At 35.5% G+C, this 27,335-nt stretch overlaps 1 protein-coding gene across 2 annotated transcripts; it reads left to right on the top strand.

The window, feature by feature from the left end:
• Positions 1–74: 74 nt before the first annotated feature.
• Positions 75–27,300, top strand: LOC121409869 (ufm1-specific protease 2-like). 2 transcript variants are annotated; one of them, XM_041601674.1, is made up of 14 exons: positions 75–157; positions 7,362–7,512; positions 7,794–7,885; positions 9,210–9,423; positions 9,946–10,214; positions 10,863–10,950; positions 12,156–12,313; positions 12,689–12,791; positions 13,806–13,952; positions 18,487–18,614; positions 19,192–19,335; positions 22,976–23,078; positions 24,256–24,380; positions 26,081–27,300. In XM_041601674.1, exons 1-14 carry the CDS (start codon positions 116–118, stop codon positions 26,165–26,167), a joined length of 1,851 nt encoding a protein of 616 aa, XP_041457608.1. In that variant the 5' UTR covers positions 75–115; the 3' UTR covers positions 26,168–27,300. The 2 variants fall into 2 exon arrangements, with proteins under 2 accessions (XP_041457608.1, XP_041457607.1); XM_041601673.1 differs by having other exon boundaries at positions 18,481–18,614.
• The last annotated feature ends 35 nt before the right edge of the window (positions 27,301–27,335 follow it).

Raw genomic sequence — 27,335 nt, 5'->3', positions numbered from 1 at the left:
ATGGAAAAAAAAACCCGGCTAGCTAGCTTCACCACCCATCTGTGGCATGCACCACCCCTCGCCCCGGCCCCCGGCCGGCCGCGCGCGCGCCACAGTATAGTGACCAGCTGGCGAGATGGATGTGACTTCGGTAGAAGCCTTTTCTGGAGCTCTGAAGGTATTTTTGTAGCCTTTTAGACCTTGATCTGATGTGAAAATTTGAGAGGATGTTGAAATGCTTTTGATGATTTGTCTTTTGAAAAAAAAAAATCAGCTTTCCAATGATGATCGAACACAATCGTATGTAAATAATGTATGCGCTACGTGTTGTTCAGCTCAATCGAGTAACCAGTCCCACCCATAGCAAATGGTGTGTTTCCACAGAAATAAAACAGATTTCCCGAAACTGATTCCCAGATTTCCTGAAATTCATAGGTATGTCTTGGAATTTTTAAGTTTGATTTTTAAGAAAAATTGGACAATAATACAGTGAGCCTTAACTTGGTCCAAGTAGACGCTCTAACTTTACTTGTTGGATCTCGATCTAGGTAGGCACGGCCGTAGTCACTAGATGGCGCTGTCGCGGAAGTGCTCAAAATTTGTACGTAAGTTTCGTCCGCTTGTCAATGGGTGAAATCGCATAGCGATGCGATATCGTCAAAATTAAGCCCCTGTCAGCGCGGATGAATATGATATTTTCTCTTTGTGATTGTCCTCCCGTGCGATGAAAAATATGTCATCGTAATGCATAGGACTTTCGCGAGCTACCGAAGTCATTTTCGTGCCCCAAATTCCATGAAATCTTCCAAAAATAACCATGAAAGTGTCGGTAAGTCAAAAGTGTCGTGAGTTGCTCTCAATTCTTACCTTATTTAGTTGTATTTCTTGCAAAATGGGTTTCGAAGGGTTCTGGATTTTCCGTTGATTGTGAAACTTGAATTGATTTCCTTTCTGTGTCTTGCAGTTAAATTGCAGCGCGGGGAATCGCAAGGGCTGTGGAAGCCCTTCTCAGTGAGGTTTACAAGCTGAGCTGCCCTTGAATTTGGTCGAATTTCGAGCCATTTTAATCGCGCGCACGGGATGATTAATTAACATAACAATTAGCAGATTAGAGATCAAGATTACGTCACGTACGTGCGTATGTGTGATACACAGAAATGAAATAGAACTTGAATCACACGGAATCACAGTCAAGAAATGCTTTGTTTTCTTTGTTTGCTAATTGATTTCCTGAATTTAAAATCATGAATAAACACCAGAGTAATGACATGAAGGAGATAATCATGGTCATAAGGGGAATAACTAAATATTTTCTGAAAACGAGTGAATATGATGGGGCAATAATGTGCATGCACTGGAAAATGAACATTCACCTCACTGTCAGTGCCGTGGTATCAGTCACTCAGACACAGTGCTTTACTGCCTTTTACTGGCCTTTTCTTTTCACTGCCGGCGCCACTGGTTTTTCTTTTGCCAACTAGATTAAAACTCATTTATTAATATGTTTATTGCAATTTTTGAATAAATGGTAATACAAAGTGGAAAAAAAATGAAGATAAAAATAATTTGGACTAAAAACTTGTCATGCCATCACCCCCCCCCCCCTCTAAAAAATACACACTATCTTGAATGACTCGTTAATTTAATTTGCATTGAAAAAATAAATAATTGTATTTATGCACTTTTTTATTTCTCATTCTTTCTGCCAGAATATCAGATGCCATCATGAATAACCTCACCACCAGATTGAACTCCTAAACATCTTGACAATGACTATCTACTGAGATATCTTGCCTTCTTGAGATTGGAAGTTTTAAGTTCAAGTCAGAGTGACCTAAGGCCCTACTAGCAAGAAGAATCCAGATTTACATAAAAACAAATCCCACGAAAGATACAAACTGATTTTACTCTTAATGTGTAGTGTGTATGTGAGACACTGTGTTTGTGTTTATTTTGAGGAGGACCTCCTGTCTGTTTTTATTATTTTATTGACTGAATGAATGATCAATACCTCAAAGTGAGAACTGATTTTTGAGGAGAGTACATTAGTGTATGGTTTTGAGTGAATTTGATTTGAGTAACTGTTTTTCTTTATTATTTTTCTCATAATTATTATTTTGCCTTTTATTATATATTTTCAGTTATATATTGTCAGTTTATTTAAAGGGGAATGAAACCTTTGGAACAAATAGGCTTGTGTAGAAACAGAAAAATCAAAGAATAAGAATAAAGAAAGTTTGAGAAAAATCAGACAAATAATGAGAAAGATATGAGCATTTGAATATTGCAATCACTAATGCTATGGATATCCTCCCATTGGCAATGCGACAAGGATGTGTGATGTCACTGATGAACAACTTTCCCTTTGGTGGACTATAAAATACCCTCAAAATATCTCTTTTTGCTTTTTCTTATGATGATACAAAGTTTATCCATGATGTATTCTTAAAAAATATGTATTACATGCCCTCGTGTAGAAAGAACACATGATCTATGGATAGATGTGATAAAAGAGGCAATTCAAGTAAAATATATACTAAAGTAATGGGGAGAGTTGTTCACAAGTGACATCACACATCTTTGTCGCTTTGCCAATTTGCTATCTCCATAGCAATAGTGATCGCAATATTCAAATGCTTATAACTTTCTCATTATTTGTCCGATTAATTTCTCAAACTTTTGTTGATCTCTTTCTTTGATTTTTCTGTTTTCACACAAGCTATCTTGTTCCAATGGTTTCATTCTCCTTTAACATTAACTTGAACTTCCAAATTTGATCAAAGTGTTCAATTCTTGGGATAGAATTTTATCAGGTAATAAAACTGAGTTTGATAAATTTAAAAAAGGACACTGAAAAAAATATGAACACTTGGAGATGCTCACTAAGAAGAGGAAAAAACATGAAAGGAAATGGAACTTAAGTGGATGTTATAGCATGCCTTTCACAGATCTCCAAGCACCAGGAATCATAGGCGGCGGAAGTGGGGGGGGGGGAGTATCCCCCTAAATTTGAGGTGGGGAGGGGACGATTCCATCCCCCTCAATTTTTTGTTGATAACCTTACCATGAAGTATCATATTATCTTTAGGTTGGTTTGGAAAGTAAGTCCTCTAGTCAATATTAATGTCTGCCCAACAAAATGGTACTATCTGGCAATTTGGTGGTTCAATCACAAGCAGAAAAAGTTTAGTAAATTGACACTAGTAAGACAATTAAACAAATATAATACAGCCAAACTGTCTGACCCCTTACTTGACTACTGACTTAACTAATTATTGAAAAATGACAAGGGATGCTTAGGCCCTTTGTAACCATTTCATTGGGCAGACTGAAGCAGATGACTAGAATTCATACTTTCATGAAGATGAAGGAACATCAAAATGATTATTACAATTTAGCAAATATGAATTTATATCACTGTCATGGTTATAAAAAGTAATGAATTTCTATCAAGTAAAATGACAATACAATGTAAGACATAACTGCAATAAAGTAATTTCATTTCCAAAAGATATCTTCCATAACTTAATAACCAAATTTCTCAAGATAATATTTCTTCTGCACAAAGTGTATCAAATGCTCAGTGTAAATCATGCTGTTTATAAATCTCTAGGAATTTTTTTTTTCAAAATGAAAATACATGTAAACTTAATCAAAACTAGGGGTGGTGGATCCAGGATTTATCCTGGGGGGGCACATTTTCAGGATGAAAATTTGTCAAGCAAAAAAGGGCCTTACGGGGGGGGGGGGGGGGGCATTCTTCGATGAAAATTGCATATTTTCATTACATCTTGACAGTAGCTCTCAAAGGGGGGGGGGGGGTTGAGCTAGATGTGCCCTCCCCCAGATCCACCAGTGATAAAAATCAACATTTATGAAAGATTGCATACCTTATATTCTGAATTGGTAAATTCAATGCATATGTCTACAAAATGAAACTGACATGTTTGGATAAATTGCTTATTTTTGTTTCAAGAAAGAATTCATCAATAACAGCTTAGAGTTATTGAGAAAACATCAAGAAAAAATAATATTCTGATATGCAATAACTATATCTATTTTATATATGTTTTTTTTTCCAAAAATGTAATCCTTGACATGGGGGGGGGGGCTGGTTTAGTAGTCAAATTCACCCCCCCCGTTAAGTAAAATGCTTTATCAAAATAAGATTATGCTATCATTTATAAATTACTGCATTTTGGAGCCCATTAAAATTCAAAATGAATCATAGAGGGCAGTGCCACACCTTATTCACTGAAATTAAGGAGGGGCATGCACAGCTGAAAAAACTATCAGCAGGGGCAATAATTTTCACTGCAATGTTAGATATCCTAAAAAAAAATCCTGAAAACACATAATTAAAATGAAATTAAACTCCCAGGAAGTGCCCCTGTATACTATTACAGCCCTTGACCTGTATATTCTCAAGGGGTTCAATAATTCCTTCTCTTCCCTTGTAGAGTCGGTTCGGGTGCGAATGTGTCTGAAAAAAAATAAGTAAAAAAAGGATCATTAGTAAAAATTGTAGAGAGAACAGAACATATAATTTTTAAAAAATTTAGCAAGCAAAAACAAAGATTGATCTGGCATTGGAAAATAAAAGGAAATTAATTACACCCCCCCCCCCCCCCCCCCCCCCCCCCGCTTCAACATTTTTTTGTTGTTTGCTTCTGCTTACAACTTTATAAATTTACCCGATACACCTTTCAAAACTTTTGGCTCCATTATCATGATTATGCCACTGTTCAAGTATTATTTATTTGGAAACCAATGCTAAAACTATAAGGTGAAATGAAATTATATAAAGAAAAAAATATATATTTCACAAAGTATAAAATCATAATGATGTAGGTCATGTTGAAATTAGACCCTGGACTGGACTCAAAATTAGATCAAGTGTAGTGTAGACCAAATGTAAATTAGACAAAGTGTAGACCAAATGGCAATTAGAATTTTTTTAAACCAAATGGGTAAAGCCCATTTGGTATATGTATAAAGACTAAAATATATGTATATAAGTTAAAAATATAATTAAGTAGCCTAGGTTGTGCTGAAATTAGACCAACTGGACATTTCACAAAATGAGAATTAGACCAAGTGTAGACCAAATGGGTTTAGCCCATTCGGCGTGGAAATTGCATGTGAACCAAATGAATATACATATTTACAATGTGGAACTGCATGATATAAAGCCAATTTTATGTACCAGTATTTGACAAAGTAAAAAAATATACAATTATGTAGGTTATGCTGAAATTAGACCAACTGGACATTTCACTAAATGAGAATTAGACCAAGTGTAGACCAAATGGCAATTTAGTAGACCAAATGGGTTTAGCCCATTTGGCATTAGACCAAATGACAAGTGGGCAAATTGCATGTAGACCAAATGAAAATACACCAGAAAACACATTTCACAAGTTGGGACTGATATAGAGAGCCGTAGCAGACGACGGAGATAGGTACATGATTTGCGTCCGCAAAAAACGCGCACGCATCTATGTACTAACATGAAAAATAGCATATGGGACGATCTGACTAAAAATCGCACATGCGGGGCTATTTGAGAGTCACAGCAGAGGACGGCTAGCAGACGCCGACGGGCGCGCGCATTTAGCGAGCACATCGTGATCGTTTAAACTATCGATAGTAAGGACAGTGCATTAACAGGGACCCGCGATGTCTATGACTTTTTCGACCCATGTTGGTGCTATGAAATTGCTGTTTTTTGCAGTTTAAATGAATTTTACGTAAGTTTTAAGTGGTTTCACATGACAAATTAGATATTAAGAAATTTTTTGATATCATTCTTGGGGACAACAAACACATTTTGAAATTCTTGTTGTCCTGCCTAATCTAGGCCTAACGGCTAACCTCTTTTTGTTCACACACTTTAAAAAGTGACCATGGCATGGGAACAAAATTATGAAAATTTCAAAATGCGAGTGCGGAGAATTTTGAGCTACATATGTGGCAAACAATTCTGTAAATATAACATGAATATTAAATGAAAGTTGCTGTTAAAAGTTGCTACATGATATATGTAGACAGGAATAACAGTCGTTTCTGGGGATTTAGATCTACCAAAAAAATTCTGACACTTTACTATCCCCATTCACCGATGGTAGTGTGTTAGTGTGAGCCTGCATGTGTAATCATTTCTCTCAATTCAGCGACCCGGTTTTGTCTAGATTTTAATTTTTAAAAAAATTCTGAATGATATATCTTAAACGACGACCAACTATTTTCGTTAATCTTTCTTTTGATAATTTATATTGCAAGAAAATATCAAAAATATATGTTACCGATGATTTATTCCTTGTTTTTTAAATGTCTGCCGGAGAGGAAAAAATGGCAGCTAATATCTTCAGCCTGGAGCATCCCTTTAAGCCTTTAGTGTGTATCTGTGTGCCATTTAAAAAAAAAATCAATTGGGAAACTATCCGTAAATCTCATTCTAGATCTTTTTTTTGAGGGCTTTTATCAAATGATAGATGAAAATTAAAATGTAATTTTTAAGTATAACAATTCACAATTTACATAAAATTTTTGCTTTTGAATTAAAAGACAATTATTGCATATGCTTGCTATTATTTCTGTTCTGTCAACTTCTGTACATCATCACAGAGTACATGTAGGTCTGTGTCACCTCAGTGAATGAAGTCAAATTTTTACAGATACATGTATAGCCTTGGTTTAGTGCTAGTGTAGTACGGGGTTTTAACAATTTCACATTCCTTGTACTCTTCAACAGTGGCAGCCCAGCAGACAAGTTATCATGTTGAGAACTTACTGGCAAACTCCCAGTTTTAAAGGAATCAAAGCCTTGTTGCATTCTTGGTAACATTCCATGCAAATTAATTAAGGCACATTAATATTCATATAAATGCAATTAATATCACAAAGTATAACTAAATATTAAAATATACAAACAAAAGATATATATTGACTATTCAAACTATATGCAAGTTATTATCTAAGCTTGAGTGCATCAACTTAAAATTATAACCAATCAGAAGGAGAGAGGTGGAAGGAGAGGGAGAGTAAGAGAGGAGTGAAGAAAGCTGTATGAAGGATGGTGGAGTGATTTAATACAAAAGAACCATGTGTGAGGAGTATACTGCAGATAATGTATAGGAGAGAACTGTACATAAAGAATAGGAAATTAGGATGAAAAAGGGTGAATATAAATGAGGGATGTTCTATTAGAATAAAAGGATTATTCCTGAATAAGAGTGGAAAGAAATGTAAGTACAAAATCAGTCTCTACACAAGTATTTTTCCATTATTATTTGTTCTACAATTATTTTTACTATTTATTTTTTGGACAATAAATGCAACCTTATTTACACTTAAGGCTTTTATTTCAAATTCTTTTATAGCAAATACAGAGTTTCAACTTTGCCAAGACGTTAGTTTTGATTGGTTCGTCATGTGATGGAGAAAAAGAGAAAATTTTGAGCTGTTCTCAGCTCGGAGAAGGGAGAGATCTGTCTGAAGAAGCCATCATCATCAACTCATACCTTCCAGCAGGTGAGTAGTAAATTTATCATTCAATCCTTCTTTCATTTGTCAATTTATCCATGTAATTTCTGAAAACTCGTCAGATGTCAGCACAACATTTTTATGAGAATGTAGAGAAAGTTCCAAGCCTGAAAAAAATATGGTGTTGTTAGAATTCTTTGAATTATTTTCACCCATCATTCAATACTTTGGCATCAATTTAATTATCAGAGAATTTTAATTTATGATTAATGTTCTTTTGTCTTTCAAGTGTAATGCAGAAATAATTTGTCTTTTTTTTTCTTTATCAGGAGTAAATGTTTGTGGTTTGTTTCTTCCACAATCTTCTGGAACTCCTCTTTCAAGCTATGTTACAGAAATGATCTCAGGAGAAATTGCCAAGGTGAGGCTTTGGAATTTTCATTTTTGACAGAAAGAGTAGAAAGTGCAGAAAGAGATTCCCTTTTAAGATAAATGAAAGAAGTTGCAGGAAATACAGGTTTCATGAGAAAGTCTGTAAAAACCAAAGTTAACACATCATTTTAGATCTACAGTGGTGCTAAAAAGTTTGTGAACTCCACCAGAAAATAAGCATTTAAAAGTGTTCAAGGTTTGCTGTGTTTTAGTTATTTAATTGTCAAGTCAGGTGATAAAAGTTTGTTGCTCTTGGCTGATTAGACGTTATGCTGTTTACATTCAATACTCAGCATGAAGGAATGCATTATCTGGTTGGGTTCACTAACAAACCAATTGTAGATCTAGTCATGTTACCTAAACTGAACTTTAAGACAAAAATAATGAATAGAATATAATAATGAAGGGAACATATCTAAAGGTAATCAAGCCTCATCCACAGTCAGATAATTATAAACAAAGTCATAGGTATTATTTTGATGTCAGGTAAATTCTAAGAATACAGGGATAGAACGTTGGAAAGTGGTAGAAAATCAAGTTGTGTTTGATTCTAAGAGTTGCTTTTGAACATAGCCTGGAATCAATGCCTAATAAATAAAGCCTGGTTTCTTTGCATTGTTTAACTTGTTCCTCAGATAGCTGGCTCCAAATTGTATATTCTTTTCACATGGTATTGTTTTTTAGTGAACATAACATGGGGTCTATGTGAATCAGTGACCCATTGAAGGCTTTTATTATCTGACCGCTATGAAAAGAAATTATTAAAAACATGTTATTAGATTCTATAGGAAGTGGATTGTAATTTTCTGAACCCAGAATTGTGAAAAGAACTGTTTTTTTTTTTTTTTACTTACCTGTCTACTAATAAAATCATTGCAGACATGTTATCATCAGCGTACGTTATGCAGTGTAAATCATTAAAAACATGTTATCAGATTCTAAGGGAAATCATAAATGGGTTGTAATATTTTTAACCCAGGATTGTGAAAAGAACCTTTTGTTCTTGTTTTTTTTTTTTTTTTTTGGGGGGGTAGTCAAATTAGTCAAAGCAGACATGCACTCAATCAATAGTACATGTCAGATATTTTTGCCAAGTTTATCCCAACCATCTTTTTACTGTTCAGCCCTGCACAGCCAAGGCAAGCATGCAATCACAGGGGACCATTCCATACAAATTTACGTTATAGAAAGATATCTATCAAGAAAATAAAATGGTGGTGATTTTTACCTGATTGCTCAGAAAGCATGAATGCTTGAAATCTAAAACCCATTTCTCCCATTGCTATTTCAATCTCTCCTTCTTGATACCCCAGAAACTCTTCCCATCTGGCAGAGTGGTGCTTTTGTTCACAAACGAAGAGGAAGAGAAATTAGAGGAGAAGGCAGTTTTGTACGAGCTTGAGAGTGGTCAGCGTACGTCATGTGATCTGAGAGTCGTATCAGATTGTACAAGCTGGGAGCAGAGTGTCTTGATTTTCAGAATTAGATCGGAACTCAGCATGAAGTGCTCATACAAGAATAAGTCCGGTGAGTGTGACTCCCTGAAGATCATCTGTTGAGCTAGGAATTTAATAGACATTACCGATGTTCCAGAGACACAACATCATGTAAGACTGTTATAATGAGGAGGTGGTGTGGCTCAATGGATAAGTCTCCAGTCTTTGAACCACAAGGTCCGGGTTCAAATCCCACCGTAGCACATCCTTTTTTTTGCAAGGCGTTTCTCTACATTTGCCACTGTCTACCCAGGTGTAATAAATGGGTACCTGGTAGGAAGGAATTCCTTGAATGCTTGAGCGTCCGATCATGGTAGTGGTGCTAACGCCTGGGTAATAGTATGCAGCGCTTAGAAACATTTGTATTATTAAAGCGCTATACAAATGTTGCATAATATTGTTATAATGCACACAAGAATTAATCAGTGTTTGCAAACACCAATTTTTGTGTGCATTATCTATCATAACAATAATTCCCAATTGATCTAAGATAGTTTCTTTCACAATCAACCCCATGGCCATCTTCCGATTTCCCTCCTATTTCTTTTGGCAGAGTTACCCAATGTATTTCTTCTTCAGTATAACTTTCTCAAGAACCAGCTTCAGTCTCCATCAGCCCTCTACCACATCCAGCAGACAAGTATTCTAATCGGTGGTCTACCCAACTCATCATCATCATCCTCATCTTCCAATGTCATGGGACCGTTATCTCCTAGCAACCGTATCCAAGACGTTCTACAGCATCTTCAGGATGATGAAGAAGATGATGGGTTTGGAGTGGCTGGTGGAAAGAAGAAGAAAAAAACTAAACTAGATGGTCAGGTATAGTAACGAAATGTGAATGATATATATTCATTTTGTGCAAAGTTTAATACATGAAGATCAGTTTATATTGTTTTGTGTGAATAAAACCAGTGGAGCATTGTGGCTCAGTGGATTGGTCTCCGGACTAGAAACAGAAGATCGTGGGTTCGAATCCCAGCCATGGCGTAATTTCCTTCAGAAAGAAATTTATCCACATTGTGCTGCACTTGACCCAGTTGAGGTTTCAACTTCAGTATATCAATAGACAAATGATTTCACATCCACTCCTGAAAGAGAAAATAGTCATCATGAACCATTAAAATAAATGAAATTTATGCATTTGACACAACATAACATATGGGGCAGCTGCTTGTATATGATATATGTCACAAATACAAAATCTAAAATTCTAATTACTTAATCTTTGTTGGATATTTCTCAAACCTTCACCAATATTTTTTTAAATCTTTTTTTTTGCTATTTTTGCAACAAACTTTTGGTCAGGGTGAACTTCCCTTTAATGAGCAGATTCCTTGTATAAAGCAGGACATATTCTTAGTTTGTTTATTTGAATCTGTTCTTAAAATATTCAAAGTATAACTATTGTACTATACTTATTCGTTTGAAATATGTTAAGATTTGTTTAAATTATGTGTGTGTGAACAGGTTCTTGATGTGAAGATTCTTTTCAAGACAGGCTCTGCACAAACAAAAGAAGAAGACGCACACATCCCTGTTGTTTTCTACAATGATTGTAAGTACCACATCTCTTATAATAAATCTCTTTTTCTCCTGTTTATGACAATACAAAGAAATTTTTCTCCCAAGCTGTCTTTATAAATTGTTTCAAAATTTTGCTCTTGATTTTAATGATCAAACATTATGAGTTGTGTGAGATATATGTTCCCCCTTGTAGTATGTGTATGATAAAAAAAATGACATTTCATCTGATACTGCATCTATCACCATGTGGAATATGGTGCTCCCCAGGGAGTGGAGAAAGTGTATACATTTGGTGTAGGCATGCTAGGATCTGATTACAGGGGTAATAATAAATGTGATGTAAAGCGCCTAGAAATTTAATATATTAAGTGCTATATTAATGTAACTGTTGGTACTGTATTGTGCTGCACTCAACCCAGGTATTATAAAGGTTAATGGGTACTACTGGCAGGAAGATATTTCTTAAAGGACAAGTCCACCCCAGGAAAATGTTGATTTGAATAAAAGAGAAAAATCCAACAAGCATAACACTGAAAATTTCCTCAAAATCGGATGTAAAATAAAAAAGTTTGACATTTTAAAGTTTCACTTAATTTCACAAAATAGTTATATGCACATCCTGGTCGGTATGCATATGAGGAGACTGATGACATCATCCACTTACTATTTCTTTTATATGGAAAATGACATATTCTAATTTTCTCCTCATTGTCGAGTGAAACAACAATTGATTCCTCCCTGAACAAGTGGAATTGGCATTGTTTAATTCTATATGGTTCAGTCAAGTTGGTCCCATTGTCAAATTAAAAAAAAAAATAAATATTGTATAATTCAAAACATAAAAAACAAAAGAAATAGTGAGTGATGGACATCATCGACTGACTCATTTGTATGTCACTGTGTTGTGAATATCTCTGTTTTGTAAAAAATAAGTGAAACTTTTTAGAATGCCATAACTTTCTTGTTTTACATCCAATTTTGATGAAATTTTCAGCGTTATACTAGTTTGATTTATTAAAATCAACGTCTCCCTGGGGTGCACTTGACCTTTAAAGAGCTGTGAGCACCAGAAATGGTAGACTAGCTAAGCTGGAATAAAATAGGAGCACCTTGAGCATCTAACAAGGTAGATACGTGCGCTATACAAAATCCTATATTATTACCTATTATTTCAATATCTGAGCGAGTTTGAGGTTTTTACATTGACTTTCACCCTCTTATCATGTTTCTTGTTAGACCCCGCTGAGATGCACCATCTTGCTATGAACCTGCCTCTAGATGTGGTTGTCATGGCACCCGCATCATCACCTCTCTCCCACCTATCCTCTCTCTTCATTGAAGGAGTCTGCAGGCAACTACGCGCTATGGAGATATGCATAGCAAGACATTTTGAAGTGAGTAATGTAGTCCTATGGATGTGTTTTGGGATACTTGGGTACAGTTGCAAATCTGGGGCCCGTTTCATAAAACTTGTTATAATATCAAATTTACAATAACAGATAAAAGCTACGGAAATTCCCATTTTCTACAAGCTCTAGAATTCATGTTGAGTGAAGGAACAGCTATTCCACAACAAATTCACATTCACTGTTGAATAGACAAATGCAATATATTTGTGAAATTCATATAGATACGATGGTGGATATTATCTGTATAAGAAAAAAATATTGTTTGTTCTTTGTATGCATTTGAATAACCCATATTTTAAGAATAAAGTATATTTCTTCAAAAAATGAAAGCCGAATCTCCTCATTTTTTATGCATTATAGAAACATGATATATGCAAACCTGAAGCGCACCATTTCAAACCGATGGGACTACATCATTTATTGACTGTTGTATATCCTTCTGGAGTCAGTGATCAAGATTTAGGTAAGATCATTGGAGTAATTACATGACGTCATACTATTCAAGTGGGGATGGGGGGATGAAACAGTGGTTCATTTCCCCCGAACAATATGTTCACAGCTTGAATTTATGCCAGTGGGTGAGATGTTAATAGACAAAGCAAAAATGAGGCCAATATGATAAACAACACATGAGCTTTGATGTCAGGAATTATTTGTTTAGCCAAAGGGTCATCCAAGACTGGAACATTTTCCCTTGTGTCAGCAGTACATGTACAATTACTCAAATGGAAAGTTAACCCTGGCAAAAAGATTATTGTAAAAAATGAAGAAAAAATAATATACAAATAGCGAATAGGCATGAGTGCGATGGTGCGAGATTTCGCATGAGGTGAAAGAAAGATGCTCTATTCAACGAGGCGTTAGCCGAGTTGAATAGAGCGTTTCTTTCTTTCACCGAATGCGAAATCTCACACCATTGCACGAATAAGAATATTCGCTATTTGTGTTGTACAACGCCTCGGAATCTAGCGAAAATATGAAAAAACACAAGAGTTTTTCCCTCCAGTAATCTATGAAAAGGGAGCAAAAATATTGAAAGCAAAAAGCAAAATCCCACAAGCCGGGCCCACAAGCGCACATGATCTTGGACAGCATTGCGCATTTAGCCAGCGGGCTGTACGCGCATTGTTACCTTATTCAATGAAATCGCATTGTGACGTCACCTCCTAAAGCCGTGCAATGGTACATTTTGGATGGTACGTCTTGTGTGCAACGGTACGAATGTGTGACATTCAGCCTCCCATTTGATCGCGTACAACGAGCTAAGTAGGCGTTGTAAAATAGAAAATATTGGGGAAGGTGTGAGGAAAAGCCATTAGATTAAAAAAGTTATTAAAATTTGTTCTTTTGATTTTGTGTGAAGTCATGTGAGAGCAGCTTCCCTTTTATTGTAAATACGTCATTAAAAAAAAATTGATTTTTTTTACCTTAAGTGTATCTTCTTGAAGTATATATGTTGCTTTTGTTTTCCATTTAGAATCGACAAGGCAATCGCTTCATCAGCAATTCATCCTTCCTCAGGATAGACCACTCCTTAGAAGATTGAATTCATACTTGTTTCCCGAGGAGAAGATGAAACATGTCTATCTCATGAACACACATATTGGTCTACTGCCCTCTGGAGGTAAGTCATGATTAGTGGCTGAATTCTGTAGAGGGGCTATTCCATGGTTACTCACGTTACATTTGGAGACACCTTGACTCATACTTGGAGCTGTAACTCCATTATTATTGATAGGAACTAAACATCTCCTTATCACAACAAAGTACACATTCTGACTATCCTTCGTATAAAAACAAAACTTGGGAAATTCTATTATGCTCCTGGCAAATCTTTGGAATGTGTCGGTTACTCACGTTACATGATTTGGACATGCATAAAATGAAAAGTCGACATAAGTGAAAAGTCTCCTCATACAAGGCTTTTATGAAAGTTGATTATATCCATTTCAAAGAAGTATATTAGGGAGACAAACTTTGTATATAATTAAAAAAATAAAGACCACATGGTTTTTACTTGGGGTGCAGATAATATGGTTACTCACGTTACGGTTACTCACGTTACATTTTGTCCATGTATGGTCAACAACACACATGTCATTAAAAATTCAATAATGTGAGTAAAATTCATTGCTAGGAACATCAAAAAGAGATTTATACCAAAAATTTGAACAATTGGAGCTTTATTAGGGAGTAGGAGGGAAAAGTATGATTTCGCTTACTAATTATGCATAAATTAGCATAATCGCTTAATACCAATTTGCATGAAATAAATTACTGTATATTATTGTAGATTATGTCCAAGACAACCTGCACGCAAATTTTTGGCGTGATCGTGCGGCCAATGGTCGAGATCTCAAGGGGGCCTGGGAGCCCCCCCCTCCCCCCAACCCCCCGGGCCATATCAACTCCCAAAATACCCCGGCCTAGATAGGGTTACAGGTACAGTACATGTAAGGGCATTCAATGTGTTGTTCGAACACTCTTTAAAGTTTGGTTAATCAAAACCAATTCTTACTAATGCACTCTCGCATTGAGAATACTTCTCAATTTTTTGTGTGATTGTATGACCACTAATATTTTGATGAACAAAGAGTTGCATCAAAATGATGTACCCTCATTTTGCTTTTAATTAATCAAAAATAACTTCACAACTCACCATGAGACTTAAAACTTGACATCCCACAGAAAATGTTACCGAACTGAATAATTTTTACTGGTTACTCACATTACATGATGGTTACTCACGTTACATGATGGTTACTCACGTTACAAAGTTACTCACGTTACAGTTTTTCTTCATCATTTTTATAAAAAAATTGTACTTTTTAATGATTTTGATAGTCATCACTGTGTCAAAGATTGTTTGAAGGAAGAGAATTTAAAATCCCACCAATTAATTGTGAAGAATTTTTCTCTCAGAAAACAAAGTCAGTTTTTTCGGTTACTCACGTTACATCACCTGAGCAGGTTGTAATATTCATTTTTGAATGAGTACTACAAATTTACTTGAAAAGCGGTTGTGTATTTTAAGTAATTTGACTCTTCTAAACTTCAGAAATATATAAAGTGGTATGTTGTTGCAATAACAAAGGGGTAATAAGGCATATTTCATTTTTCACTATTTTTCTTGTATTTTGGTACACAATGGAAGACACAACTTTTGACCATTTTTTTCCAAAGTATACATATGAAAATAAACTTTTTATTTCTTGTTCCTGAAACTATCATGTATGAAGGACTTAAAGTATTAAAAAATTCAAGAAAATACTGAAATTGAATTTTTAAGCTCATGTCCACCAACCTGTGGAATTGCCCAGAGGGTCTCACTGTGATTTTACAGAAACTTTGAATTTCTCTTTGGTAGTGTGACTGCTTGGTCATCATCTGAAGTTAGGAAGTCTTGATTAACAACATGTGGTCTGTATATCAAAGTGGAGGAAGGTATGTTATGCAGGACCCCCTGGAAGATGGGGAGGGGGGGTCACAAAGAGTTAAGTATTACTTGAGAGTCATGCGGAAACGCCAACACTCATCTGTAATTTAACACATAATCTGGCTGACCCTTGATGTTACCATCTGAGAGACATGACTCGGGGGCTTCAACCTCCGACCATCTGAGAGACATGACTCAGGGGCTTTAACCTCCGACCATCCGAGAGACATGACTCGGGGCTTGAACCTCCGACCATCTGAGAGACATGACCCGGGGCTTGAACCTCCAACCATCTGAGAGACATGACTCGGGGCTTGAACCTCCAACCATCTGAGAGACATGACTCGGGGCTTGAACCTCCGACCATCTGAGAGACATGACTCGGGGGCTTGAACCTCCAACCATCTGAGAGACATGACTCGGGGGCTTGAACCTCCAACCATCTGAGAGACATGACTCGGGGGCTTGAACCTCCGACCATCCGCGAGAGACATGACCCAGGGCTTGGACCTCCGATCATCTGAGAGACATGACTCGGGGCTTGAACCTCTGACCATCTGAGAGACATGACTCGGTGCTTGAACCTCCGACCCTTTGACACTATAGTATTGTCCATATGCAATTTGATTCCAGTCGCAACATAAACAGTCAGGGTGCATTGGTTCTGAAAATGATTGTTTATTCTGGAGATTTATTGTAGATATGAATGTAAGAAATATTGTCCTCTACTATTGAAACCTCATATTTGCAGTAGAAAGAATTGATGATAGAAACATGTTCACAGGAAATTGACACTCACTTGTTGCTTGTCATTCATCTAGAGTAGAATGGAATAAATGACCAATAAACATTATGTATGAGTGCCACAGGAAATTCCACCCATTGGTTTTAATATAGTAAAGTCCTTGCCTCATTTTCCCTGGTCTGCTATTTGCATGAGGCTGAGCTTGTTTGGCACAGAATTTCCCTAGGTGCTACACTAGAATTTGCTGTTCTTCAAAGAAGTATCTATTTCAGTCTTTCCAGTGCTTTAAACAAAGTATAGGGTTAGCAGTTTAAGGTGAACCCAACCCAACTAAAAAGTTGTTTGTAGAGGGAAAAGAAAACTCAGATAGATACTGAAAGTGTGAACTGTATCGAACAAACAATAAGAAAGAAATACAAATTTTTAAGTTGCAGAAATTGGTAATCACTATACCAATTGATACTTCAAAGTAGCCACGCTGATGACGTCATAGTGATGTATATGTAAGGCAAGGGCTTCTCTTTATATACTCCAACATATAAAATGGTTGAAATGTCATTTTTTTGTCTCACCTGCATAGCAGAGTGAGACTATAGGCGCCGCTTTTCCGACGGCGGCGGCGTCAACATCAAATCTTAACCTGAGGTTAAGTTTTTTGAAATGACATCATAACTTAGAAAGTATATGGACCTAGTTCATGAAACTTGGCCATAAGGTTAATCAAGTATTACTGAACATCCTATCAGAGTTTCAGTCACATGACCAAGGTCAAAGGTCATTTAGGGTCAATGAACTTAGACCATGTTGGGGGAATCAACATCAAAATCTTAACCTCAGGTTAAGTTTTTGAAATGTCATCATAACTTAGAAAGTATATGGACCTAGTTCATTAAACTTGGACATAAGGTTAATCAAGTATCACCAAACATCCTGCATGAGTTTCACGTCACATGACCAAGGTCAAGAGTTATAGGGTCAATGAACTTTGGTCGATTTGGGGGTATCTGTTGAATTACAATAAAAACTTTAAAAGTTTATGGATCTGATTCATGAAACTTGGACATAATAGTAATCAAGTATCACTTAACATCCTATGCAATTTCAGGTCACATGATCAAGGTCAAAGGTCATTAAGGGTCAATGAACTTTGGCCGAATTGGGGGTATTTGTTGAATTACCATCATAACTTTAAAAGTATGTTGGTCTAGTTCATAAAACTTGGACATAAGAGTAATCAAGTATCACTGAACATCCTGTGAGCAATTTAGGTCACATGACCAAGATCAAAGGTCAATGAACTTTGGCCATAATGGGGGTATCTGTTGAATTACCATCATAACTTTGCAAGTTTATTGATCTGACTTTTGAAACCTGGACATGAGAGTAATCAAGAATCATTGAATATCCTGTGCAAGTTTCAGGTCACATGATCAAGGTCAAAGGTCATGTGAGGTCAATGAACTTTGGCCACATTGGGGGTATTTGTTGAATTACCATCCTATCTCTGTAAAGTGTATTGGTCTAGTTCATAAAAGGTGGAAATAAGAGTAACCAAGTATCACTGAACATCTTGTGCGAGTTATAGTAGTTTTCAAAGTCAGCACTGCTGCTATGTTGAATCGTGTGATGCAGGTGAGACGGCCAGAGGCATTCCACTTGTTGGGGGGGGGGGGTTTTAAGTATATGGCCTATGGAAAAGTTGTCCTTGCCCCTTGTCATAATTTACTTAACCCAGTTCCCAATTTGAAATCTACATAGCCTAATGGATCTAAATTTCTTCACCATATTTTTCTTTTATATCTCTTGTCTGATTTCTTTTAAACTTTCACCGTTCTGTTTTTTGGATTTTCACCCCCTCTCACACATTTTATGACCAAGGTTTGATTCCCCTTTGATGATCCAATCTCCATAAAAGCTAAAACCCTCATGACTTTAATTTTTTCTTCTCCTTTTTTATGATCTCTGTGACAGTATCAGGAGGGAAGCAATCTCTCGTGCAAGGCAATTATACCTATCATCATTACATGCAAGATAGGTTTAATGACGATCAATGGGGATGTGCATACAGGTCATTACAAACACTCTGCTCGTGGTTCAAGTTACAGGTAATCACTTGGGTCTATTATCTAATCTTTTGTATAAGTGTAATTCAGAGAAAGTGTGAAAATGACTGAACAGGGAATCATTTTCCTGGTATTGCATCGCAATTTGCTCCACATTTTGAAAGACTGCTATGCATAAAGCCTTTTGTGTAGCATATTCTTTTTTTGCATAGGACTGCACATTCCAAAGTTGACAGCTTTTCTCTTATGACCAAAAATGCTATTCAACTTTGTAAAGCAAAATTATTCCCTGCTGAATGAAAATGGGAAAGAGTGAGAAGGAGAAGGAGGATAAGGGGGAAAAAGAACAAGGAGGAAGAGGTGGAGGAGGAGAAGAGGAAGAAAGACAACAAAGGAAAAAGGAGGAGGAAGAGAGGTAGGGTTGAAAAAGAAGAAATGAGAAGTATTAAAGATGAAGGACAGAAAGATTGAAGGATGGAGATTGGTAGGAAGGGACACAAGTTTATGAAAAAAAAAATGGATTGTAAAACATTGTAGTTTAAAAGTTATTTATATCATCATTCTTGCAGAAATGAGGAAAAAGTTTTAAAATACACATATGCTTGTATCTCATTTATAGGGATATGTGGATTGCTCCATCCCAAGTCATAAGGAGATTCAGCAAGCACTAGTTGATGTTGGTGACAAGCAAGCCAAGTTTGTTGGATCAAGGCAATGGATTGGATCAATAGAAGTCAGCACAGTCTTGAATCAACTCCTAGGGGTAAAAATTCTCATTATTACTGCAGTAATTCAATATATTCAAGAATTCGATTATTCAAATAAACATTTATTTTCTTCCATTTCATTACATTTTGATTAAAATGCCCTTCCATTAATTCAAAACAGACAATTCAGGGTATCTCCTTTAGCGCAAGAAAGTGGCATCGCAGGAGCATTTCATGAAAGGACTTATCAGAAGTTTTTTTTTCGGACACATCCCGTTTTGTCCGTCAACTACTGTAGTAACAGTGCTTCCCAGCCAATCAAAATCAAGGAAAGTTTTCAGATCCGAGAAGTTGTCAGACAAAAGTGTTGATGAAACACTCCCAAGTTGTTTGTCAAGTCATGCATAATTTTTGAATAGCTAGTATGAAATGGCCTCTGGTATCCCTTTATTGTAGCATTGTGGCTTTATTTTTTATTTTTTGGAGCTAAAGAAGGGTTCATTTTAAAGAGAAATACCAGTAGTTGCAGTAACACTGATTTCATGAGAAAGTCTGTAAAACCAGGCTTAATTGTCCGTATATCATATATAAAAATGTTCACACTGAAGATCACCAACACAGATAAACGCACATGGGACAGTGTATTATTATTGCTCTGAATGTCGGCCCGACGCTTGACCCGAATCCTGTGCTTATTTGCTAATTCCTCAGCAATTACACAATTTCTTCCAGAATTCTTTGGCACATATTTTTTTATTTATACAAGCAGACACTTTGGTGGTCATTTTATTGGATTCTGTACGAACTCGTTTTGATATCATTACCACAACTGGAATTTACCTTTAATAAAAGAAGAAAACAGATGAAATATATAAATGGAGATTCGGCAATGAAAATTATAGAGAGTTATGGATTTTATTTTTGTGATGTCACTTGCAGGCAGTTCTCCCATGCATCCCGTGAATCACATATGGTCAATTCCAGTGTAACGGACATGACGTTCAGACAAATTTTTGTAATTCAAAGGTTTATACAGTAGAAATAGCAGTCTTTTGATAAATGTTACTAAGCTTATCAGACACATTTAAGTATCAGTTACATGCACATAAAATTTCAAATCGTTTTGTTCAACAGTTGCAGAGAAATTGCACTTTTTGTGAGCGTAACGGACATGACACGAAATGGACGAAGCATTTTTACCTCCTATTGCTTATCAAAATTCCTGTGAATTCTTAGATTGCATGCACCTGACGTTGGTGTTAATTTAACCTTAAGATCATGCTCTATCCATAAAATGGTGTTTAACAACAGTTTTACAGTGCATTCTGTATTCCAAGCTCAAAATGTAGCGTAACGGACATGACACACGAAGCGTAACGGACATGACAGTTTCGTCCACTTTTTGTAAGCGAATATAATTATTTTATTACAAGATACATGTATGGTACAAGTCTAATTGTTTACATGTTAAGGCTAGAGGTTAGAGACACATATCATAACTGGTAATCTGTAATATCTCCTATTATTTTGCAATTTGAGAGGGGGTCTTTTTGTACAATTTTTATAAAACAAAAAATATTTAGAAAAATTTATTTTACACCAATTAACAGCAGTTAATGAGTATTTTCCAGTTACTACCATCCACCACACCTAATTAAAGGAGAAAAAGTTGATAGAAAAGATTATTTTTTATTCATGCCCTAATATTTGATAATATACTAGCGTAACGGACATGACACCCTTACGAAGTGAACTTAAATAGCACTTCTTAGTTTCAAAATGAAAGAAATATGAATAATAAATGTAATTATGTAACAGCAAAGAACCTTTACTAACACTCTAAAGAAAAATATGTAGATATTATTAGCAGGTATCATTAAATTAATAGCTATAGCCTAAGTGATAATTCTATATTGAATACAATGTTTATCATACCACTACGACACACTGAGAAGACCAAATCTCATTTTTTGTGACAAGAAAACAAAATTTACCAGACCTGTATAAATCCAAGAAGAACATATTATGGAGTGTATTGTATGATAAAGAACATATACTAGTATTAATGTCAGTTTTAAGATTACAAAAAATGGTATTAAAATTTAATAGCAGTACCTGGAAAGCGGTCTTTCATTATCGATTATGTACGAGTTGAAAGGTAATCGGAATGTTTGTAAATAGCTTCTGAGATTTTTTTTCATTCAAAATAACTACAGTATCATCCTGAGTATAATCATCCTTTCATCAAATCTTGAATGTTCTACATGTAAATCTTACAATCTTGCTTGCTGACAAATGTGGCTGTATCTAATTTTGTTGTATTGTCCGCGCTGCTTGTGTACAATTGAAGATACATCATTCAAATCGTGATTATGGCTGACCAAAATACTATGATGACATAATTTATTGATCGCGCCACATTCTTTCCATGGCCCCTTTGCTTTGTGATACTGCAAAGAAGTACCACTGTAGATTCATGTATTCATAGAGCTACATCATGAAACACAGATATCCGAATACAAACTTGCTTTTAAATGTGAGCCCAATTCCCATGCCATCACTGAAGAAGTACATGTAGAGGTTGGTGAAAGTCAGATACTTTGAAGTAATATCATCAATGATCATGAATTCACAAGTTGGAGTTTTATCATGCTCCAAACTGTCAGTGCAAGAACCTAAGATAATCAAATGTTTGTTCAAACACGAATGATGCAGATTGTGATCTGAGTATGTTGCCAGATCTAGCTGCATCTTATCCTAGTATTATGTGGCATACCGTTAATTCTCAGAAAAATCTACCAGAACAAGAGCTGAACTTTCTTCATTCACCAAGTTCTAAAAATAGCTTGAATGACATGCAGATTCTAGGAAATATTACATTCAGCTATCCTCAAACAATTGAGACTAACCTCAGTCTGTGACACTGAGCCTAATATTTTGTTTTTGTAAATGCTGCCATTTGCCATATATAAGGCGTCATGTCCGTTACGCGAATTGTCATGTCCGTTACGCCATTTTTATGAAAATGAGAAGTGGTAAGGAAAAATGATTGCTACACATGGTAGGGGGTTTAATTCTAACATAGAATCTGAATCTGCAGTACCTTTAGACAAATTTCCTGTAAGCTGTGAAAACTTTAAGTGAAAAACGTAACGGACATGACACTGATAATGGTAAAGAAATCACACAAATCTGAAGACAGATTTCTGTAAAATTGATGAATGGCGTAAAATTTAACGATTATTTTCTGTTGATTTAAACATTAATCAACTATTCAAAAGTTAAAAGAGACCTCTGGGACCTTGTTTGCTTTTAGTAGAGACAGGAAAGATGAATTGTTTAAAAATAGCCACATTTTTTACATTTTGCAATATACTATTCTATTTTTTTGATGATGGAAAAAACTACAAAATTTTATCAATATTGCGATTTTTCTATTGGAAATTGAGACTTTATAGATTACTTTTTAAGAAAATTTGACTGCTTGAGTGAAATCTGAAACTTCATTTTTTCTCTAAAGTGAACATTTTCCATGGAATTGCCCACAATTAAAATTCCATAAACTACAGCCATTTTTAAAGTAAATTTAGAATAATTTTAATGATGCATTCAATAGATCATCAGACACATCAAGTGATATTCTTCAGTGATGATATACAGGTCCTTTCTCTTTAAAACTTATGTTGAATGTAACAGATCACATCTAAGATAATGTTTGTTCCAAACGGTGAGGAGATGGCTATGAAAGGAAGGGAATTAGCAGCTCACTTCCAGACTCAAGGCACTCCAGTAATGATAGGTATGATAAACTCTAATTGAAATATAATCAAACATGCAATTCAACTAAAATCCCCAGTTTTCCACAATATGGAAAACAGAAAATTCCAAGAAGAATGTGGAATTCAAGAAGAACAAAGAATTGATTTATAGAATTTCACATAAAAATGCAATTTTTCAGGTTCCCCCTTGATAAAAAAAGACAGAAAAATTTGGTTACAATCATAAATATCACAGCAAATAAGCAATACAGTACATCAGAGGTATTTCTGCTGACCAAACCTATTTATAGTGTTAGTATGTGTTTGCCAATATTTATATGTGTTCTTCAGTGCCTGGAAAATCAAAATTTGTATTTATCAGAGATTTTCACTATTTACCAAAATTTTGCTTTATCATTTATTTTATGCATGTCATCGAAGAACACAAAATGGGGACCTTAGATTCAACAATTAATTTTTTTTCTTCTTTCTGTTTAATAGTAAGAATACAACAGGATATTAAATGCCACCCACATGGCATGAAACATCCTTATGAATCACCCTTTAAATGTTGTTGTCAATACAATAATAATCATAACGATAGTAATAGTAATAATGATGATCATTATAATAATTATACTTGCTTATATAGCGCCTAACACTTACTTTGTCAGAAGTCTCTAAGCGCTCTACAGTATATGCAGCATAATTACCCTGGCTTTAGCAGTGCAGTGTTATGCGTGCTGCGTTTCAAGGAATAAATTCCTGCCAGGTACCCATTTACCTCACCTGGGTTGAGTGCAGCACATTGTGGATCAATTTCTTGCTGAAGGAAATTACGCCATGGTTGGGATTCGAACCCACGACCCTCTGTTTCAGAGTCCGGAGACTAATCCACTGGGCCACAACGCTCCACTCCATTATTGTTGTTATTATTGTTATTATCATTTAAATAAGAAGTTTATGGTACATCATGTACAAAGTCCTGGGAAGGACTGAGATAAAAGTGAATAGAGGTGGAATTGCAATGGAGAGGCGAGAATGTGGAAGTTAGGAGGTAGAGTATCTTCTGAAATTGAATGTAGTCCTGAAACGGACTGTAAACCAGAAGGAGTGGAAAGCTATTCCACGATTGTTCATCCAACCATGCAAATCTTCAAACATCATCTATTATTAGTATGTTGTTCATTTTAATTCTTCAATCTCATTTTCCTTCAGGAGGTGGAGTTCTTGCCCACACTATTTTAGGAGTGGATTTCAGCGAGAAGACTGGAGATCTCAAGTTTCTCATTTTAGATCCTCATTATACGGGTGGTGAGGATATCAAGACCATACAAGACAAGGTATAAACCATTATTCTTAACTCTGGTTTAAAGGGGAATCCAACCCGAATAAAAACTTGTTTTTATAAGAAAAAGAAAAATCAGACAAGTTGATAGGTGAAAGTTTGAACAATATTGGACAAATAACAAGAAAGTTATGAATTTTTAAAAGTTGTAAATATTGGTAATCACTATACCCATGGAGGCTTCAAATTGGCCGCTCATGTGATGTCATAGTGATGTAAGGCAAGGACTACTCTTCCATGTACTCCAATACATATTCTGGCTAAAATGTCATTTTCCCCAAAAGTTTTATTTTGAATTATATTTTTCTCTCATGAGGACATTAAACAACTACTACCTGGGTTATATTTAGATTACTACCCCAGGGGAATGGGTACTTACAGGAGAAAACCACAAATTCCTGATAATAAAGTACATGGCCTATGGGAAAGTTGTCCTTGCCCCTTGTCATAATATACTTACCCAGTTGCCAATTTGAAATCTACATGGTATTAGTGATCTCAATTTTAAAGCAGCTATAACTTTCTTATTGCTTGTCCGATTTCTTTCAAACTTTCACCATTCTGTTTAATTCATTTTTCTCCTTCCCGACACAACATTCTATGGCCAAGGCTGGATTCCCCTTTAATCCTCTGAACCCTGAATTAATTTGGACGGTCGTGACCCTCACCCTGCATTATTTAGAGATATAAAGATTATCGGCAAAATGAAGGAATACATGACATTTGAAATAAATCATCTCCTATTCTCATGATTCGAGCCCAGACATGTTAGCGGCACCTTACTCCGCTGGTACCGGGCTTGATCCAGCTGATGTTGTTTACCTTCCCTTACTTATGATAATCATAAATTTTGTCTCAAACTCGCTGCTTTGATGGAAGTAAAATTCAACAATAGCTTTCGCATAGTCCGTATCAACTCGCCGTGTATTATCTCACGAGCCTCCTTGGTAGGGTAGTCTAATTTGGTCATTTTTTTTTTTGCTAAAACCTCAGAAATGAAACCTAAACTGAAGTTATGGACTGAATATCTCTGAAATTATGTCATTATTATTATGTCATATCACCTGATATGTTAGACCCTTGCTTTTTTAATCACATGAGTTCGGGTTGAAAGGGTTAAAGTGGAAGTTCACCAGACGAAAAGTTAGTTGTAAAAAAATAGAAGAAAAAGGTTTGACCAAAATCCATCAAATATGAAGAAAGTTATTAGAATTTGAAGTTTTTTGATATGTGACGTCATGTACGAGCAGCTGTGCCATATATGTTTTGTGATATAAAGTGCAGAAATTTCAAAAGTTTCATGGTTCGTGATGACTAATTTGTCTTTTTTTTCAGGAGTGAGTGTGAAATAATTTGTCTATTGATATACTGAAGGTACAATAAAAACCATTTTACATTTTCTAAGAAAATGACATTTCATTGATTTTTTTAACAATGGCATATGATGTCACAAATAAAAAATGAAATTCTAATAACTTTTTTTTCATTATTTTGATGGATTTCCCCCAAATCTTGATCAATATTTCCAATGATTTTTCCTACTCTTTGTCACTCAAAGTTCAAGGATATGATATTAGCTCCAAGTATAGATTTTTTGAATTCATTTTATTAAATTTAGAAAGTGTTTGATAATCTATGATTATGAAATAGTCAAGAAATAAAAAGCATGTGTTTATATTTTCATTTTTTCATCAGGGATGGTGCGGTTGGAAAGGCATTGATTTCTGGGACAAGACAGCGTACTACAACCTATGCTTACCACAGAGACCTATTGAACTATGAGAATATCTAATCTTATATAGTGATGATACAACATTCTACGACCTAGGCTTACCACAATGATCTATTAAACTATGATGTCATCTAATACAAGTGATGATACAACGTTCTACGACCTAGGCTTACCACAATGATCTATTAAACTATGATGTCATCTTATACAAGTGATGATGCTTCGTAGTACAACCTAGGCTTTACCACAATGATCTATTAAACTGTGATGTCATCTTATACAAGTGATGATACAGCGTTCTACAACCTAGGCTTACCACAATGATCTATTAAACTGTGATGTCATCTTATACAAGTGATGATACAGCGTTCTACATCCTAGGCTTACCACAATGATCTATTAAACTATGATGTCATCTTCTACAAGTGATGATGCTTCGTACTACAACCTAGCCTTTACCACAATTACTCATTGAACCAAACTATCTATACAAACTGAACTATATTATGTGCTTAGCTGTTGAACTAGGATATCCTCTCCCATTGACGAACTAGCCCAGTTTCTGTCCTAAGAAACTCTTCCTAAGAATCCCAGCCATGGATCAGTTTCTTTGGCAAGAAGCTCATCCATACTGTGCTGCACTCAACCCTGATGAGGTAAATGGGAGCCTGTCACAAATTTATTTGTTGAAATTAATGTTTCTGCACTGTAAAAGGCTGTGGGGTGAAAGCCAGGCTAATAATATCCAGGTCTTTTAGAAGTGCATAAGAAGTTTATATCATAATGTAATATGTGCTGTACAAGAACTGTGTTATATCTATTATCAACTTATGCAAGCTACAAGACAGCTAACTACAATTTTTGTTTAGTGTAATATTGAATTCCCACTTGGTGCAAAATTATTGTATTATCTGGGCAATACCATACAAATATACCAGGCTTTGAGTAAGTATAGCGGGAATTACTCATCCAAGGTTGGACTGGCACTACTATTTTTTCCCGAAGCCCCAAGGGAAAAATAGTGATTTTGCCAGTACCACCGAGGATGAATAATTCCCTCTATACTTTTGAAATAAAGGCCTTGTATATTTGTTTTATATCCTACTTTGATAAGTTAGAGCAATAGATCTTGATAATCTTGTTCTTGTAATCTTAGTTCATCTTGTTTTGAAAATATTAACCACCGGCCACTGCCGCGCTGACTGACCTACTTTTCAT

The sequence above is a fragment of the Lytechinus variegatus genome, chromosome 1, assembly GCF_018143015.1.
Source record: "Lytechinus variegatus isolate NC3 chromosome 1, Lvar_3.0, whole genome shotgun sequence".
Taxonomy (NCBI): domain Eukaryota; kingdom Metazoa; phylum Echinodermata; class Echinoidea; order Temnopleuroida; family Toxopneustidae; genus Lytechinus; species Lytechinus variegatus.
The sequence above is the reverse complement of the archived record's forward strand: the minus strand, read 5'-3'. Positions and strand labels throughout refer to the sequence as shown.